This window comes from Psammomys obesus, unplaced genomic scaffold (genome assembly GCF_907164565.1).
Source record: "Psammomys obesus unplaced genomic scaffold, mPsaObe1.curated_primary_1811, whole genome shotgun sequence".
NCBI classification, from domain to species: Eukaryota; Metazoa; Chordata; class Mammalia; order Rodentia; family Muridae; genus Psammomys; species Psammomys obesus.
In genome coordinates, this window is record NW_026587382.1 from 3,048,995 (window position 1) to 3,067,359 (window position 18,365).

General features: G+C 41.1%; 1 protein-coding gene across 2 annotated transcripts in view; it reads left to right on the forward strand.

Annotated features, from left to right (window-relative positions):
- Pip5k1a (phosphatidylinositol-4-phosphate 5-kinase type 1 alpha) overlaps nt 1-18,365 on the forward strand; it is a 43,912-nt gene that overhangs the window by 3,199 nt on the left and 22,348 nt on the right. Inside the window, exon 2 of one of the 2 annotated variants that reach the window (XM_055603734.1) lies at nt 16,683-16,720. In XM_055603734.1, coding sequence (XP_055459709.1) covers nt 16,683-16,720 — 38 coding nt within the window. The remainder of the gene's footprint in view (nt 1-16,682; nt 16,721-18,365) is intronic. The other variant, XM_055603735.1, reaches the window with a different exon arrangement.

An 18,365-nucleotide genomic window follows, 5' to 3' on the forward strand; every position in this document is an offset into this window, starting at 1 on the left:
TTGAGTCAGGGTCACTCAGTGTAGTTCTGGCTGTCCTGGAACTCACTGCATAGAGCAGTTTGGCCTCAAATTTATGAGATCCTCCTGCTTCTGTCTCTCAAGGGCTGGAATTACAGTCTCACCACACTGGGCAAAGCTCTTAAGTGTTTTTCCATTGGAGTAGTTGCCATGTTTGAATCTGGAGGAGGCAATGATAAATGAATTGTCATCTTAGGGGCCTGTGCTTGTTAAGGTGCTGTTCTTATGCTTCCATTGTTAATAAAAGGTGACGTGCTTTGTTACCTGGGCTCCACTGTTGGCTGTATAAAGAAAATGTATTTCTTCTCTTTGTTTTTTCCCCATCTTCATTATTTGGATAATGGCACCACTTAAAAAATCAGCCCTTATAAGGTACTGTTGGCAGTGACTGTTTAGGGTACAGAGACCCTGGCTTCCATCTACCATCCAGTAACTTGGACTTCAGGTCACTAAGTTTATTTGTGACTAGAAATGAGAGCCAGGAGTTTTTGTTTTGGAGTGTGTGTTGGTATTTTGAAGCAGGGTCTAACTGCTGTTTTGCTTGGCCAAGAATGTGTGTAGACCATGGTATTCAGGAACTCAGGTCCACCCACTGCCTCTCCAGTGCTAGGGCTAAAGGTGTCCGTCATCACACCCAGCTATTTTGTGTCTTGATTTGGAATTACAGAAGAGGTTAGAAAGGGAATTAAATGCCAAGATGCATACTGCTCCTCTGAAATAAAAAGTACGATTAAAATCACAATTGACTTCCCAAAGGAAAAGCACTTTGAAACCTTAGATGGTCTTGTGCTCTAGTTGGTTCTGCTTCTCACAGGAACAGTTTTGAAGTCACTCCTCATCAATTGGGTTTTACTAGAACAACAAATGGTTTGGGAACCTTACAGCCCCTGTATCTACCCTCTACCTAGGTGGTTACTGTCTTTGTTTTTCTTGTTTTTTTTTTTTTTTTTCTTGTCTCTGGCCGACCTGCAACTCACTGTGTAGACCAGGTTGGCCTCAAACTCATCAGTCTGCCTGTTTCTGCCTTCCCAATGCTGAGATTAAAGATCATGTGTCACCACTCCTTGTTAACCTCGCTGTATTTTGAGACAAGGTTTGCTGTGTAGCTGTGGTACAGTATAGCCGAATCTGGTCTCATGCTTTTTTATTTGCTTTGTTTTGTTTTTGTTTGTTTTAATCATCATGAGCTAATGTTATTTATCAGGCCTACTTCCTTCTCCTGTTTTTTTATTTTTATTTTTTGTTTTGTTTTTTTGGTTTTTTAAGACAGGGTTTCTCTGTGTATCCCTGGCTGTCCTGGAGCTCAACTCTGTAGACCGGGCTGACCTGGAACTCACTCTGTAGACCAGGCTGGCCTTGAACTCAGAGATTCCCCTGCCTCTGCCTCCAAGTTCTGGGATCAAAGGCATGCTGTCACCGCTACCTAACCCTTCTGTTTTTAAAATTAAGTTTTTTAAAGTTTTAATCTTGAGAGTGTATGAATGTGTGTATATATGTGTGTGTGTGCTTGTGAGTGGAGGCTAGAGGATAACTGACAGGTGCTGCTTTGCTTCTTTCCTCATGTGGCTCCTCAGACTTCCTGTGTTATTTGGTGGCAAAAGCTTTTATCCACTGAGCCATCCTGCTAGTCTAATCCCCCTATGGATTTTTGAATCACAACAAACATCAGGTGTTTCTGGGCTGGCCCTGGACTCCTGAGACTTCAAGTATCCTTTCGCCTTAGGCTACTATGGTAGATGGTATATAGGTACATGCAACCATAGTTGGCTTTTCATAGCGTCTTTGTTTTTTCTGTGTAATATTGGCTGTCCTGGACTCGATTTATAAACCAGGCCAGCCTGGAACACACAGCGATCCTCCCGCCTCTACCTCCCTGAGGGCTGGGATCAAAGGCGTGAGCACTCCCAGCTATGTCATTGTTTTTGATTAAATATTTGTTTTTTGCCATGGCTGTTTAAACTCAGTGTCATGTATAATTACCGTTTATTTTATAGGTGTTTAGTATCTGAGATTAGTTGGTATGTATACTTAAAAGTTAGCTTTGAGTGTCGAAGTACTATGCTTGACAATTGTTGCTGTCTGTAGGCGCCCAGCTTGGTGCCCAACTGACTCTTCTGATTAATACCTGTGCTGAAATATGTGCTACCTAAAAACTATTAAATATTTTATTAGCTTGTTTTTCTTTGATAATGGAGACTATGGCCTGTGGTATGAAGAGATAACAAGAGAATCAGAGCTTGGTATGGGGCAGAAGGGTGTTTTTTGCTTGCTTGCTTTTTTTGTGAGCCAGGATTTCATTAAGGTCTGTGAACTTGATGTGAACTGGATGTGGTTCTTCTGTTTTTGCCTTCCTAGAGCTGAGATATAGAGGAGTGAGCCATCAACTCTGGCCTTTTTTTTTTCTTCCTCCTGAGATAAGAGTTTTCCAGTGTTACCCAGGTTGGTCTCTTAATTTATAATCTTCCTGCTTCAGCCTCCTGGGCTGAGAGTACAGGTGGATGCCACTGTGCTAGTGTGATTTTATCCTTTTAAGTTCAGCCTTTTTCTCTTCTAAATTTTTTCTTTTTTCCCTTTGAGACAGTCTCACTGTGTAGCCATGGATGGCTTGGAACTTGCTATATAGATCAGGCTTACTTCTGGTAAGTAAATCAGTCTGTGTCTGCCTTCAACTATCTTAGAATTTTTGAGTATCTTTACCTAGATTACATGGCATGAAGAAGATCACACACATGCGCACACACACAAACACACATACACAGTGCATATAAAGTGAATAAATGAAGGCAGAAAGGCCAGCTGTGGTTGGTATAGGCCTGTAGTCATGGTGCTTGGAAAGTGAAAGCAGGACCATTAGGCACTCAGAAGGAGTTCAGAGCCAACTTGGATAACATGAGACCTTGTCTTTAAAAAAAAAAAAAAAAAGATAAGAAAAGAAAGATTAAAGTTCCTTTATGTGGGTACCTTTCCCCCACCTCCCAAAGATAGGAACACATCGTGAAATACAGTTTTTTCCATAGTGAGCCTGGTGGAAGAAGTCTCTCTTTGTATCTTCCAAACTAAGCCCGACATTCTGTCTCAGAGACAGAATGTGAATAGATGAAATAACGGGGAGAGAGGGTCCTGGGGAAGAAGGGAGAGATCTCTTTTAGAATATATAATTAACTATAGTGTATCAGCTCATCTGCACAGTATAGAAAAACAAACCTGCAAAACTGCAAGTTCTCACTGACAAGAACCAGTATAAAAGAGATCATGTTTTTATTTATTTATTTGAAGTTTAGGGACCATTTTGTTAGAGTTCGAGGGGAAACAGCAGGGCAGGCAAGCTGAAAGTCCTTATGTCCGTTAAGGGGGAGATGAAGAGAAAGTCAAATATGTATTTGTGTGTGTGTGTCTCTGTCAGTGTATGCCATATGTATGCAGGTGCCTGCGGAGGTCAGAAGACAGCATAAGAAGTTCCCTGTTCCTGGGAACCTGACCCTCTTACACATGCAGACAAAACACCAATGTACATAAAAAAAAAAAAGAGAGAGAAAAAAAAAAAAAAGCTAAGCTTCTAACCGGGTGTGGTGGCTCAGGCCTGTAAAGGGAGGCAGAGACATTCAGCCTGGTCTGTAAGAGATCAGGACAGCCAAGGCTATACAGGAAACCTTCTCCTCCCCCCCCCAACGAACAAACAAAATAAACAAGCTGAAGTATGCATGCGTTTTGTTTATACCCATCCTCTTCCCCCAAGTGGTGCCTGGGATTGAATGCAAGCATAAGCTAATCAAACTCTATCACTGAGTGATATTTCAACCCTGGAGTATGTAGTATGTTTATGTTAATTGAGCAGACTTCCAGATAGCTAGAACTGGGGTAGAGTATGATGGCATACGCTTGAATTTATAAGATTCCCAGGACTCAGGCAGAAGCAGGAGTATTGCCACAAGTTTTGAAGCCAGTCTGGTCTGTGTAGTTTCATGCCGTCTAGGACACTAGAGCAAAAGGGCTCTGCATACAGAGAAAAGAAAACCCAATTTTGGACATAGAATTGGGAGGTGGCAATCTGTCTCTTGACTATGGCTGGCTAGTTCAGAAGGCCCAGGTCTTTTAAGAAAACACTTGGTTGGTTGTGATGGCACAAGCCATTAATATCAGTGTGCCTGGTATGGGCAGAGGTAGGCTGCTGAGCTCTGAGTTCAAGGCTAGCCTCGTCTAGATAGTGAATGCCAGCACAACCAGAGCTACATAGTGAGACCCTGTCTTGGGGGAAAAAAAAGGGAAGAAAGACCTTAGGTTTTTGAGCAGAATGTTGGTGCCAAGGGATATAGTGAATTTGCTTTTGTGGTACTGGAGGTAAAAGTTCGTTAGAAGAAAATAGTTGTTTAAATTTCACCTCATTTCCTAATCTAAGCAGCCTTCCTAGGGACAAGGGTGCTCTGGAGAGTCTGAAAACTTGGTTTTCCTAGCAATATGTTGGCTCTTAGGTGACAGGACTGGTAGATAAACTAGAGTAAATATTTTTTACATTTATTTTGTGTATATGTGGTAGTGGAGCATGCCAGGGTATGCATGTATGGAGGTCAGAAGACAGCTTGTGGAGTCAGAGGAGTTGATCCTTTCCTTCCACCATGGCAGTTCAGGAGATTGAACTTAAGTCACTGGGCTTGCTGGTAAGTGCCTTTATCCATGAGCTGTCCCAGTTCAAATTACTTTTGAGCTTTTATTTTTAGGCCTGCCTTGACTTTTTCTGACTTTCCCAGAGAAAGGAAGTTTGATACCTGCTGGGAAACAAAACTGACCTTTTTTTCCTTTGTACTGTGGTTTGGTTCTGATTGCCTTCATTCAGTTACTGCCATGGAAGTAGTTGTGGTCCAGTTTTCCCCCTTCTTCTGAGACAAAGTCTGATATGCACAAGCTGGCCTCAAATTCACTTTGTAACTAAGGCAATCCGTGAACTCATGGTCCTCTGGCTGTACTTCCTGTGTAAAAGAATTAAAAGTGTACTACTATGCCTGTTGTTAAGTTGTGTTTTGTTTGTTTTTATGGGTGTGGAAGGTGGTGGTGGTTTTTTAAGACAGGGTTTCTCTGTGTGGCCCTGGCTGACCTGGAACTCACTATGTAGACCAGGCTGGCCTGGAACTCAGAGCTTTCTGACTCTGCTTCTCAAGTGTTGGGACTGAAGGTATGCTCCACCATGCCTGGCCAGTTGTAAGTTTTAATTATTATTGTTTAACCTCTTGAAACACAGTCTATGTAGCCTCTTCTGGCCTTGAACTTGAGATCTTCCTGTCTTAGTTTTCTGCATACTCAGACTGTTGGCATGTGCCAGCAGGCCTGGGAAGTCTCATTCTTTTAACATTGTTAACGTACAGCTGTGTGTTCCACAGCACTTCTCAGAAGTTGCTGACACTTCATTTGGAGGACAGACTGTGCCTGCCACCTGAGGGCTATAGCTCTATTGATTTTCAGTATTCCAGATTAGGAATGAACATTAGGAATGTTCCAGATTAGGGGAGCAAGGAGGTCTTCTGGATTGTTCAGCAAACAAAGTAGCTTGGTTTTTTTGTTTGTTTGTTTGTTATTGTAGAGGGTTTTTAGCTTTTAATTTTGTTGGGTTTTTATTTGTCTTTTAGTCTTTGTGGCTCTTGATCTTATCAAACTAGCTCCTAAGAGCATTTTTACTTTGTGAAACTTTAAGTAGTAGTATTGGTAAGCATTGGATTGAGTCTCTGGGATCCCTTACCTGTGACCTCTTCAAGCAAAACTAGTTGTCTGAGGAATGCATATCCGGCTAGCCTCCAGCATCCACAAATTACATGAGTGCTTCAAACACTGAAGTCATTCACACAGTGTCTTTTGGTTTCTTGTCTGGTAGATGATGTCATCTCATCTCCAAAGGAAATGCTTCTCCTCTGAAAGTGTTGGGAGAGGCTCTGCTATTGAGGACAGAGCTGTTTGTTCCACATTGTATGTGGAAGGAGAGCCCAGCTCACTTCAGAGCTACTTACTGTGGAAAGATACCTTCGTTTAAATTATCACCTTTATTTTTAAAGATTTGCATTTATTAAATTTATGTGTATCTGTGTATGTATATGTCAGTGAATGCTATATGTGTTCCAGTGTTCAGGGAGCAAAAAGAGGGCATTTGGATCCCTTGGCGCGTGAGTTATAGATTTGCTGTTAGCCCCCTGTTGTGGGTGCTAGGAACTGAACTCACATTTCTCAGAATTATGTTGATAATATTTCTCCTGTTTCTTCTTTGACATTTTTTTTTTTCAGTTTAGTGTTATTTTTACTGTTACAGGTGTTTTGCCTTCATGTATGTCTGCACCACATTCAAGCCTGCTGCCTACAGAGACCAGAGAGGGTGTTGGATCCCCTCCAACTGGAGTTACAGATAATTGTGAGCCACCATATGGGTGGCTGAGCACTCTGGAAGAGAAGCCCGTTCTCTTAACTGCTGAGCCATCCATCATCCTGTTAGCATGCCCTCCTTTTTTAAAGTTTTCTGATTCTTCTTAATTTGAAATTTTAGTTTCAAGTTGACTGGAATTACCTAGCAAATTTATAGAGATTAGCAATGTTGTTTTGCAAAGTGAGTAGAAACCAGTCCTTCCAGTCTCTTTTCCTCTGCAAACACAAGATAGGGTGCTGCAAAGAACCAACTGGAATGCTTCCCTGACTGGTGCAGAGTTGTTCAGATGTTTTTAAATGGCTAGGTGTGGTGGCGCATACCTGTAATTTTAGTAGCTTGAGAGACTGAGTAAGAGGACTACTGTGAGTTCAGAACCGGATTGGGCTACATAGTGAGTCCCAGGCCACCTGGGCAATAAAATAAGACCCTGTTTTTGTTGGTTTGTGTTAAAAAGGGGGCAGAAGAGGTGACTCAGCAGTTAAAAGTACTGGCTGCTCTTCAGAGGACCTAGGTTTAATTCCCAGCACCAATAATGGCAGATCTCAACTGCCGGTTGCGGGGATCTGAATGAAACCCTCTCTGGCCTCCACAGATAACTAGACATACACGTGGTGCAGACAGATAGACAGGTAAAACAACCGTACACATACACTAACGATAAGTCAATCTAAGAAACAGAGACAGAACTATATTGTTGGGTATACATGCTTGTAATACTTGGAACTAGGAGGCAGAGGCATGAGGAGGGTGAGGCCAGATTGAGCTGTCTCAGCAGATCTTGGTCAAAAAACTGCAAAGGTAGAGATAGGGAGCACGAATTGATCATATTTGATATGACTGCTTCAGTTATTCTGAAGTCATTTTAGTAACTGATTTCTCAGCTTATTTTTATAACTTAAAAGCATATTTTTTTGGGGGGGAGAAGGGGATGGGAAATAGTCAATGCTGGCCTTGTGTTTGCTGTATAGCCAAAGCTGTCTTTAATTCTTGATACTTCTATTTCTGCCTATGTGCTGGGATTATTGGAGTGTGCCTCCAACTCCACCAGAGCCTGGTTTTGTTTTTCTTTTAAAAATAGTTTTCAAGTTGTAACATCTATGAGATATGCAGATACGGAATATCAGCATCATAAGAGACTATTAATAATTTGAAAGATAGGTTTGCCTTTTTAAGTTTTTATTTATTTTGTAAGTGTGTGTACTTCCCATGGGGTGATGTGGAGGTCAGGGAACAACTCTGGGAGTGGCTTCTAGCCTTCTTACCTATCTGACTTTTTATGTGGGTTCTAGGGGTTGAACTCAGGCTGTCAGGTCTGAACAGCATGAACTTCTACCTTTGGAGTTATCTTCCAACCCCTATGGTATCTTTCTCAGGGAAGAGTTTCTAATATGTATTAATATATGTTTGGTTAAGATAGTAATATATCCTTAAGAAAGATGATTTGATATGTAAGCATACTTTTTAACCTTGTTTTATAGCTGCCAGTGGCAGCAGTAGCTGCTGTTTCTCCTCCTTCTAAAAATGTTTAAAAATTCATTTACTTTTATTTCATGTGTATTAGTATTTTGTCTGTGTGCAGGAATCAGTTCCCCTAGAACTAGAGTTACAGATGCTTGTGAACTGCCATGTGGGTGCTGGGAAGTGAACACAGGACCTGGAAGAGCAGTCAGTGCTTAACCTGAGCCATCTCTTCAGCTCCCTAAAGATTCTTACTCATTTAAAATTATGTGTGTATGTCTCTGTGTGTTTATGTGAGTGCGGGTGCCCTCAGATGCTAGACGCAGCAAGTCTCCTGGAACTGGGATTGGCCATCTCTCCAGCCTTCTATTATTATTAATTCTTTATACTTCTCGTGTGTGTGTGTGTGTGTGTGTGTGTGTGTGTGTGTGTATGTGTGCGTGTGTATGTATGTGGCCTGTCAAAGACTGATGTGTAGGAATCAGTTCTCTTTCTTCGTCTACCATGTCAGTCCCACGGACTGAACTTAGGTTGGCAAGCACCTTTACTAACTGGTCCTCTAGGCACTTTTTTTTTCCTCCCTTCTAACTTATTTTTGTAGCATAGGGCAGTGATTTTGTTATGAACTTAGAATTGATGTCTGTTTGGGGGATTGGTGCTGGTTTCTTGGGTGGCTGTTGAATACTGGAATATTGGGAACTAAAGGTTGTAAAACAGAGTTTTCCTTTTTTTTTTTTTTTTTTTTAAGATTTATTTATGATGTATGCGATGTTCTGCCTGCATGTACACCAGAAGGGGGCACCAGATCTCATTATAGATGGTTGGGAGCCACCATGTGGGTGCTGGGAATTGAACTCAGGTCCTCTGGAAGAGCAGCCAGTGCTCTTAACCTCTGAGCCATCTCTCCACCCCCTGTAAAACAAAGAGAATGACACTGAAGCTTCTGTGTGTGTCTCTTTAATTTGTAATATACAGATTAACATACTTCTTGTGCTGGAGATATAGCACAGCAGTTAAGAGCACTGGGTGTTTTTCCTGAAGACTCAAGTTCAATTCCCAGCACCCACGTGGGAGCTCACAACTGTCTGTAATTTGGGTTCCAGGGAATCCAATACCCTTATCTGGCCTTCATGAGCATGAGGCATGCATGTGGTACACAAACATATATATACCCAAAACAGGTATAAAACAGAAATAAGTCATCCCTAAACCAGGTGGTTGTGCACACCTTTAACCCTAGCAGGCGATCTCTGTGAGTTCCAGGACAGACAGCCAGGGCTACCCAGAGAAGCCCTGTGTCACAAACAATAGCAACATAAAAACAACAGCAAAACACCAGTCTTTAAAAAACAAAAACATGCTGCTTAAAAAGCTTTATGCTTCAGGAAAAACTAATCAAATCAACCTGATGCTAGCATATATACATGGTTGTATCTGAGTAAATAAATTTATAATTTCAAGTATATCACACTTTTTAAAAAATTTAATTTTTTAATTTTTTAACTTTTATTTTTTTTTTCTTTCTTTTTACTTTTCTAGAGCTGAGGACTGAACCCAGGGCCTTGCGTTTGCTAGGCAAGCACTTTACCACTGAACTAAATCCTCAACCCTAAAATTTTATTTTTATGTATGTGGGTGTATTGCCTGCGTGTATGTCTGTGTGCCACATGTGTGCAAGGCCTATGGAGGCCTAATGAGGTCATCAGTCCTATGGGACTGGGGTTACAGTTATGAGCTGCTGTGCGGGTGCTTTGAATCCAGTCCGGGTCCACTGGAAGAGTCATCGCTTTAGCCCTTCCTTTTTTTTTTTTTTTTTTTTTTAACAACCTCTTTTCTGTTCAGTAATTTACTATGGAGCCGGGTATAGTGGCTCATACCTGTAATCCCATATTTTAGAAAGCTGAGGCAGAAGGTTCTCAAATTCAAGGCCAGACTGGACTACATGGTAGGAAAGACCCTGCCTGAAAATTTTTTTAGTTTTTATTATGATTTGCTAAGCTGTTTACAAGTATGCATTTAAAAATAACGTTTTTATGTAAAAACGTTTATATAGTATTCCATCTTAAACTACCTTATAAATAATTTATTATTTACTTATGTTCTTTCTAAAACAGTACCTGTATAGTTATACTTACTATATAACAATATTACAGTGGATATCTTTGTATATGTACCCTGTATGTGGAATAGCTTTAGATCTGAAAAATTTCCTCCATTTGGAATTTACCAGAGACTTCAAGGATGTGGAGTAAAAGGTCTGTGACTACTGGAGTTCTTTTTATTTTGTTTTGTTTTGTTTCAAAACAGGGTTTCTCTGTGTAGCCCTGGCTGTCTAAGAACTCACTCTGTAGACCAGGTTGCCTTGAACTCTAGAGATCACCTGCCTCTATGTTCTGAATGGTGGGATCAAAGGCATGTGCCTGGCAACTACTAGAAATTTTGTGTCAGAACTGCATTTCTTGGGTAGAAGCAATAGTAACAAAACCAGTCAACTCACAGTATGGTGTTGGAAACTGAGCACCGTGCTGTACATATGGGTTAGTGTTAATATGCTTAGCCTACTATATGCAAATAAAACCACAAAAGTAAGTGATAACTTTCTTTTTTCCCTTATTAGGTTTCAACTTTCTGTGCTGTGGGGTCCACCGTAAGAGAGGTAGATCTGATGTGTGTCTGTGCTGAACACGCTTGAGCTCCCCGCAGTAACTTGCAGACAGCTCTTCCCCATAACAGTTGCCTAGCACATGGTGTTTCTGTGCCAGGACAATGCTAGCTTAACCTGGAAGTACACCCCTTAGTCCCAGCTTTTTTTTTCCCCTTTCTTTTATTAGTTCGGATCTCTTTTCTTTTTCATTTATATTGTGCTTCTTATTTCTCTTGATTTTTCCCATTCTGGAGATGGGGGTTCAAGGTATATGATTATACCTGAGCATGGTGTCTCATGCCTTTAATCCCAGTGCTCAGGAGGGGGAGGCAGAAGAAAGTTCAAGACCAACCTAAGCTACATACATAGTGAGTTATAGGTGGAACAACTGAATAAAATCTTGTATTGAAAAAAAAAAAAAAAAGACCAAACAAGTAGTTTTAATAATTCACATTAGTAACTGATAGTATTTCTGGAGAAGTTACACGAGTCCTATGTGTCTTGGTTCTTAAAAGAGCTTTGGGAAGCACATCATGCAATTTCCGTTTCTTGCACTTTTTTGGGGGAGGTGCAGGAAACTGACCTTACAGATTTGAATACATTCTATGAGGAATTGTTTGTGTTATCTCGAGGCCCTATTTTTACATTTTATTAAGGAAATTAGGCACAGAAGTTTAACCAGACTGCCTAAGTTTCCTGGTCGGTAAATGTTGAGTCCTGTGTTAACCCAGCAGGCCTAACTGCTTGAATTGTAAATTCTGTCCCTCTGTTTTCTTATTTTCCTGGAGCACATTCATTCCTACCGTGTCTTACTTGCCCCTACTAGTCTATTTTTCTGCTACTCTGCATCAAACCAGTGCTTTCAGTCAGCGCCTTGAACAGGAAGAGGAGCAGACCTCTGCTAAATTCCCTGCTCTCCCCTCACTAATTTTAAAGTCGCTGTGTGAACTAACTTGGCTGTGAACTGGCTATTTCTTGCTGAATGTATTCTGTCTGAGCCAGAAGTCCATGTTGAAGGAGAGAATAGCACAGAAAGGAACTTAATCTTTCTGATTTCCTTCAAAAGTAGCAAAATTCTGAGCTCTTGCATAGTATGTGAATTGTTAGTCATTCTTTCTGAAACACTCCTGGAAGTTAACAAGCAATTTGAAAATGATCTATTTATTTTATTTTACTGTTCTATGTGTATGGCATTTTCTTGCATGTATTTCTATGCACCACCTGTGTGCCTGGTGCCCATGGTGAGAAGAGGATATGGATCCCTTGGAGCTATAGTTACAGATGATTGTGAGCCACCATGTGAGTGCTGGGAATTGAACCAGGTCCTCTGGAAGAGCAGCCAGTACTTAGCTGCAGACCCAGCTCTCTAGCTCTGTTAACACACATTTTTGCCAAGAATTAATAACTAATCTTGTAGAGAAGTATAGATGTTTGAAAAGGGACTCTTGAGTTTGTCTATGGGAAGTCTTGTTTTGGTCTAACAGAAACACAGTAGTGAAAGGCCATGCTGTTTTGTTTTAAATTTATTTATTAAATTGATTGTGTGTGTGTGAGTGAGAGAGGAGAGCGAGCACTGCTGGGCTCTAGTGTTCTCTTTTATTCTAGAAGGTTCTCACTTTCACTCATTGTGAGCTTATTCTCCTTTCTTAGCCTCTCAGGTACTGGGATCATAGGCTTGTGCCTTTACTTGGACCTCAGAGGCCTTTTTTGAATGTTTTTTTTTTTTTTAATCTTCTAAAATAAGTGGTTATTAATCTGTGCGATGGTGGTGCATGTCTTTACTCTCAGTACTTGGGAGGCAGAGGCAGGCAGATCTCTGAGTTATAGGACAGCCTATATAGAATGAGTTATAGAATAGCCAGGGCTACACAGAGAGAGAAACCCTGTTTTGAAAAAACAAACAAAAACCACATAGACTAGATCTTCTGCTTCTGCCTCTCAGGATGGTGTTACCACAGCTTTCTTCCCTCCTTTCCTTTCTTCCTTTCCCTCCCTCATCTTTTTCCTTCCCAGGTTTTACTTTCTCTTTTCACTAGCTGTTTCTTTTCTCCCCTCCCCCCCTTGCTTTTTCTCTAATCCATTCCCTTTCCCCCAAATATTTCTCCTCCCTGTCCTGGAATGTCTTAAATAAGTTTAGTTCTTTTACAATTTCACTGACAAATGCTTCAGAACATATTTCTGCAGTTCTGGGCGTGGTTATACAAGCCTGCAGTTCTGCTTCGTGGGAGGTAGAGACAGGATCAGGAGCTCAAGGTCAGCATTGCCTGCCTGGTGAATTCTAGACTGCAAGGAGACACTGCCTTAAAAATCAAAAAGGGGGAAAGTGTTTCTGTAGATAAGTAGTCTTTTTTTCTGGGGCGTAGAAGGCTGTAACATGATCACAATATCAGTTTTTCTTGCAAGGTTTACTTGTTTATTATTTATACAGTATTTTGCCTGCATTTGTGCCTGCAGGCAAGAAGAGAGCACCAGAGCTCATTATAGATGGTTGTGAGCCACCATGTGGTTGCTGGGAGTTGAACTCAGGACCTTTGGAAGAACAGTGTTCTTAACTGCTGAGCCATCTCTCCAGCCCCCACAATATCATTGTTATATCTACAAACTTACAATTTTTGTGGCTAATGCAGCTCAATGGTAGAATATTTATTTATTGTGTCTGCATGTGTGTGAGGGTGTGTGTCTCAACATGTGAGGGGAGGTCACAGGACAATTTGAGAGTCAGTTCCCTCCTCCCGTTATGGGGCTTTAGAGATGGAATCTGGGTCATTAGGCTTTGGCAGGTGTCTTCCCTCTAAGCAGTCGTCCCAGCCCTGAAACCTTGAATTTGTTCCCTGGTGCTGCAAAAGAATGAACAACAACAAAATAATTAATATTTAAATTTCACCTCTTATGGCTTCTATTTACATTTAAAAATTATTCTTATTATACTTATCTTTGTGGGGGAGGGTGTTGTTTGCCATGGCGCCCTTATGGAGGTCAAAGGAAAACCTGCAGGTGTCTGTTTTCTCCACCCTATGTCTTGGGATCAGATTTAGTGGCACCTTCACATACTGAACCATCCTGCTGGCTCTTCTAGTCAGCATCTAAACAAGTTTAGGCAGGGTGAATGTAGTTAGGTAAATGGCTCTTAAATCTAAATAGCCCCTTCTCCTTGTAATAAGAGCCAAATGAATTGTGTTGGCGAGGTTTTAAAGCGTTATACAAATAGGTAGAAGTAGAGGTATCTACTTGAGACCTAGTCAGGAAGTGGAGACAGGATGATCAGGTGTTTAAGATTAACCTTGCTGTGTATTGGATCAGGAGTTAGAGGCTAGCCAGAGCTATGTGAGACCCCGTCTTTTAGGTTCTTGTTTTTTTTATGTGTGTGTGTGTGTGTGGGGGGCTGGGTTTCTCTGTGTAGCCTTGGCTGTCCTGGAACTCACTGGCCTTGAATTCATAAAGATCCACCTGCCTCTGCCTCCAGAGTACAGGGACTAAAGGCATGTGCTGCCATGGCCAGCCTGAGAACCTTTCCTAAAAACATTAATTTAAAAATAGTGTATATACAGTTGGCGTCTGTAATCTCAGCACTCAGAAGGCAGAGGCAGGTGGATCTCTGTGAGTTTGAGGCCAGCCTGGTCTACAGAGTGAGTCCAGGACAGCCAAGTCTACACAGAGAAACCCTGTCTCGAAAAACAAACAAATAATTATATGTCTGTAAGTGTTGTACATGGGGAGAAATAGTTCTTCGAAAATTGTTATTAGCATTATAGTTTAGTGTTACAGTTAGTGATAAAGAGATAGTATATTGATACCTGAGTGAAGGAAAAGAAAGTAGAGGTAATTCAACATTAATTTGGGCCTGTGATGTGTAGCTGTGTGTCAGATATCTGGCTAATATTTGGGCCCTGGCTTCACTATCCAGTGATTTGTTTGTTTGTTTTTTAAGTCAGTGATGACAATAGACTGCCAAGGACTTGCTATATAGCATTTATAGGCAAGCTGTCAGCCTATATACAATAGACACACCATTGGGTTATATATCCTCATCTGGGGTAGATGTGCATTTTTGTATGATCTGTGATAGTGTAGATGCTTGATTAAAGAGACTTCAAAGTTTGGCTTAGATAGGGAGGGAAGGTCCCAAAATCCTGAGAAGAAAATTTCCCTTTAAGCAGGAGAGTCAGTTGTAGTGTCAGAACTCACCTAACTTAAACTTGGCTTCTCCACACATAAAGAATGTATGGGGCTGGAGAGATGGCTCAGAGGTTAAGAACACTGGCTGTTCTTCCAAAGGTCCTGAGTTCAATTCCCAGCACCACATGGTGGTTCACAACCATCTGTAATGGGATCTGGTGCCCTCCTCTGGCATACAGGCACACATGCAGAGGGAACATTCTATAAATAATAAATAAATAAATCTTAAAAAAAAAAAAAGAATGTATGGATCTCGGACATGAATTACAAGATAATATATACTGAAGATACTTGTTTTTTTTCTGTGTTTTGTTTTTCAAGGAAGGGTCTCTTTCCTGGCTGTCCTAAACTCAAGACTGTAGATCAGAATGACCTCAAACTCAGAGCTCTACCTGCCTCTACCTCTGAATCCTGGGATTACAGGCTGCACCATCACGGCTTAGCTACTGAAGACATTTTAAATAGATGCGAGGAAAGTTTTCTGATGAACAAGTCTACTCTGTTATTTGTATGAGACAGTCTCATGGTTCAGGCTCTCCTTGAGTTCACTGAGTAATCTAGCGTGACTTTGCCTTCCTTTTCCAAGTGCTGGAATTACAGGCGAGTACTGCCAGTCCCCGAGGCGTGCTCCCCCAGTCCCCAGTCCTGGGAAACAAATCTAGATCTTATATATTCTAGACAAGTATTCTATCCCAGCCCAATGTTTGGCTTTATCCATGGAAGTAAATCTTAGTGTTTTGTTAGGGCCTGGGTTAACTATGTAGCATACTTGGGCCTTGAACTAGCAATGTTTTGATAATCCTTCTGCGCCAGCCTCTAAAGTGCCAAAACTGTAGGCGTGTGGATGCTGCCACAGCAAGCCCCTCGGTTACCTGTCTCTTAGGCTCATTCTCTTTCTGCCATGATGTTACTGATGTTTTTTATGATGGTTAAATGTATTAAGAACAGTTGCCAGTCGTATTGGTGCACGCCTGTAATCCCAGCACTCAGGAGGCAGAGGCAGGTGGATCTCTGAGTTTGAGGCCAGCCTGGTCTGCAGACTGAGTTCAGGACAGCTAGGGCTACACAAAGAAACTCTGTCTTGAAAAAAACAACAACTAACAATAAAAAATGAAATATTAACATGGGTCTGGTGAGATGGTTCAGTGGGTAAAGCACTTACTGCACAAACTTGATAACCTGGGCTTGGTCTGCAGCATCCACATAAGGTACCAGAAGAGAACTCACTCCAGAGTTGCCCTCTGAGCCAGGCAGTGGTGCCCACGCCTTTAGTTACAGTGCTTGGGAGGCAGAGGCAGGTGTCTTTGTGATACCTGGTCTACAAAGTGAGTCCAGGACAGCCAGGGCTGCGCACAGAGAAACAAGCAAACAAGCAGGCAAACTAAATTGCCCTCTGACTGCCACGTATATTTCTTGGTTGATATGACACACATACCAAACATATAACAGTAAATTAAGAAAAGAGAATGTGACCATATGAATTAGAAAAGGGGATAGGCTAAGAATGGAATATTCATAAGGCCCTTTTAAGTATGGAAGAGGAAGAAAGAACATTTAAAAAGTGGCCCAAGGGATGGCTCGGCTGGTGCAAGCTCTAGCCATGCAAGCCAGAGTACTCAAGTTTATCCCTGGATGTGGTAGCTCACTTTGGTAAATAAACAAAAATAAATGAATAAGTAAAGGTAGGTCAAAGGCAATAACCAATTCTTCAGAGTTGCCTTCTGATATCTGCATGAAGGCTGTGGCATACAAGTACGTACATGAGTGAGTGTGTACACACATACACACAATAAATAGGTCAGTAAATTTTATTTTAAATGAGCTTTTAAAAAAAAGTATTGTACAAAAGGATTTGTTATTAGTGCAATTAGTTCATTACCATGTTTCGTTTGGCACAAACTTTGATCCTTACAGTGAGTTTGATAGAGATCTTGTGACTGTTTATATATGCTTAAGATTTTTCATTGTTCTTTTTTCTTTTTTAAGCAGCAGCATCTGGAATCAAGAGAGCCACAGGATCTGAGGTGAGTTTCATATTGACTTATTGCTTGCTAGAAGTGTAATTCTGGGATAGGAGAATATTGTTCAAATATGTCCAAACTTATGACATCATAGCACACTGCTATCATCTGTAGAGTTCATTCTTGAGAACCATGTAATGGAGTTACAAAAAAAGAAGAAGAAAACGGCAAAATATCTCATGGTATTTTAAGTAAGTTTGTGGTTTTTGTGTTGTGCTATATTCAAAGTTATCTTGAGCCTTATTATGCAGGCTGTAGATTAGACATAGCTATCATTTTTCTCTTTGCTTAGGTCTTGGAAAGTATAAGGATCCTCTGTGTGTGTGAGAAAGAGAAAAAAAATATTTATTTGACTTTTTTTTTAAAAGATTTATTTATTTGTATGCAATGTTCTACCTGCATGTGTGCCTGTACACCAGAAGAGGGCACCAGATCTCAAGATAGGTGGTTGTAAGCCACCATGTGGTTGCTGGGAATTGAACCCAGGAGTTTTGGAAGAACAGGCAATGTTCTTTTTTTTTCCTTTTTTTTTTTTCCCCAGGCCATGTTCTTAACCTCTGAGCCATCGCTCTAGCCACTATTTGACATGTTCTTATTCAAATAAAAATACATGCAACTGCATAAAAAGAATCAACTTTTCATATTTCTAAACACAGTAGTAGTAGAAATAATGTACAAATAATTATAGACTAGACTCCAAGATTCATTGCAAACATCACAGTACAGAAAAGTTTGAGGCTTCCCACTTCTGGATCTGTTGAAGATTACTATGTGTGTCCTCAGACATGTGCTGGGATCATCATCCGGGACTTTGGTAGGATTTCTGCCTGCTTTTTAATGGCCATATTTAATGGAACCATCTTATTTTTCAATATTTTTAGTTTTGTTGCTTTGCTGCTTTTTTCACATATCACTTTTTTTTTTGCCCAGTCGCTCACCATGCTGCTCTTGATCTCGATCTGCCTCATGTGAGAGTCAGCCATATTTCCCTGAATGCTTCAGAAAAGACAGGAACCTCTTTGTGTATTGGGTGGGCAGGGTGTGATGATGTGGATAGCCTCAGGGCCTCATGTGTGTTAGGTGAACACTAGACCATCGAGCCACATCCTCAGCCCAAACAGGGCTGTTCTTTGCATGTTTTTGGCCCACTAGAAATTATACAGCTCTTTTGAGACAGGGCATAATTGCAAAGCCCAGTTGTCCTCTCAGATTCATCTTCCTTTCTCAGCCCCTGGAGCACTAAGATTATATGTTCTGCCACACCCGTCTGCAACTCTTTTTGTTGTAAGGGAATTTGTGAAGTTTTTCTTTTTCTTTTCCTTTCCTCCCTCCCTTCCTCCCTCCCTCCCTCTCTTTCTCTTTTCCTTTCTTCCTTGCTTTCTTCCTTCCTTCTTTTCTTTCTTTTTTCCTTCCTTCCTTCCTCCCTTTCTTCCTCCCTCTCCTCATTCCCTTCTTGCCTCCCTCCCTTCTTTCCTTCTTACTTTTCTCCCTCCCTCCCTCCTTTCCTTCCTCTCCTTTCTCCCTTCCTCCCTTTCTTCCTCTCTCCCTCCCTCCCTTCCTCCCTCCCTCCTTTCCTCTTTCTTTCTTTGTTTCTTTCTTTGTTTCTTTCTTTGTTTCTTTCTTTGTTTCTTTCTTTGTTTCTTTCTTT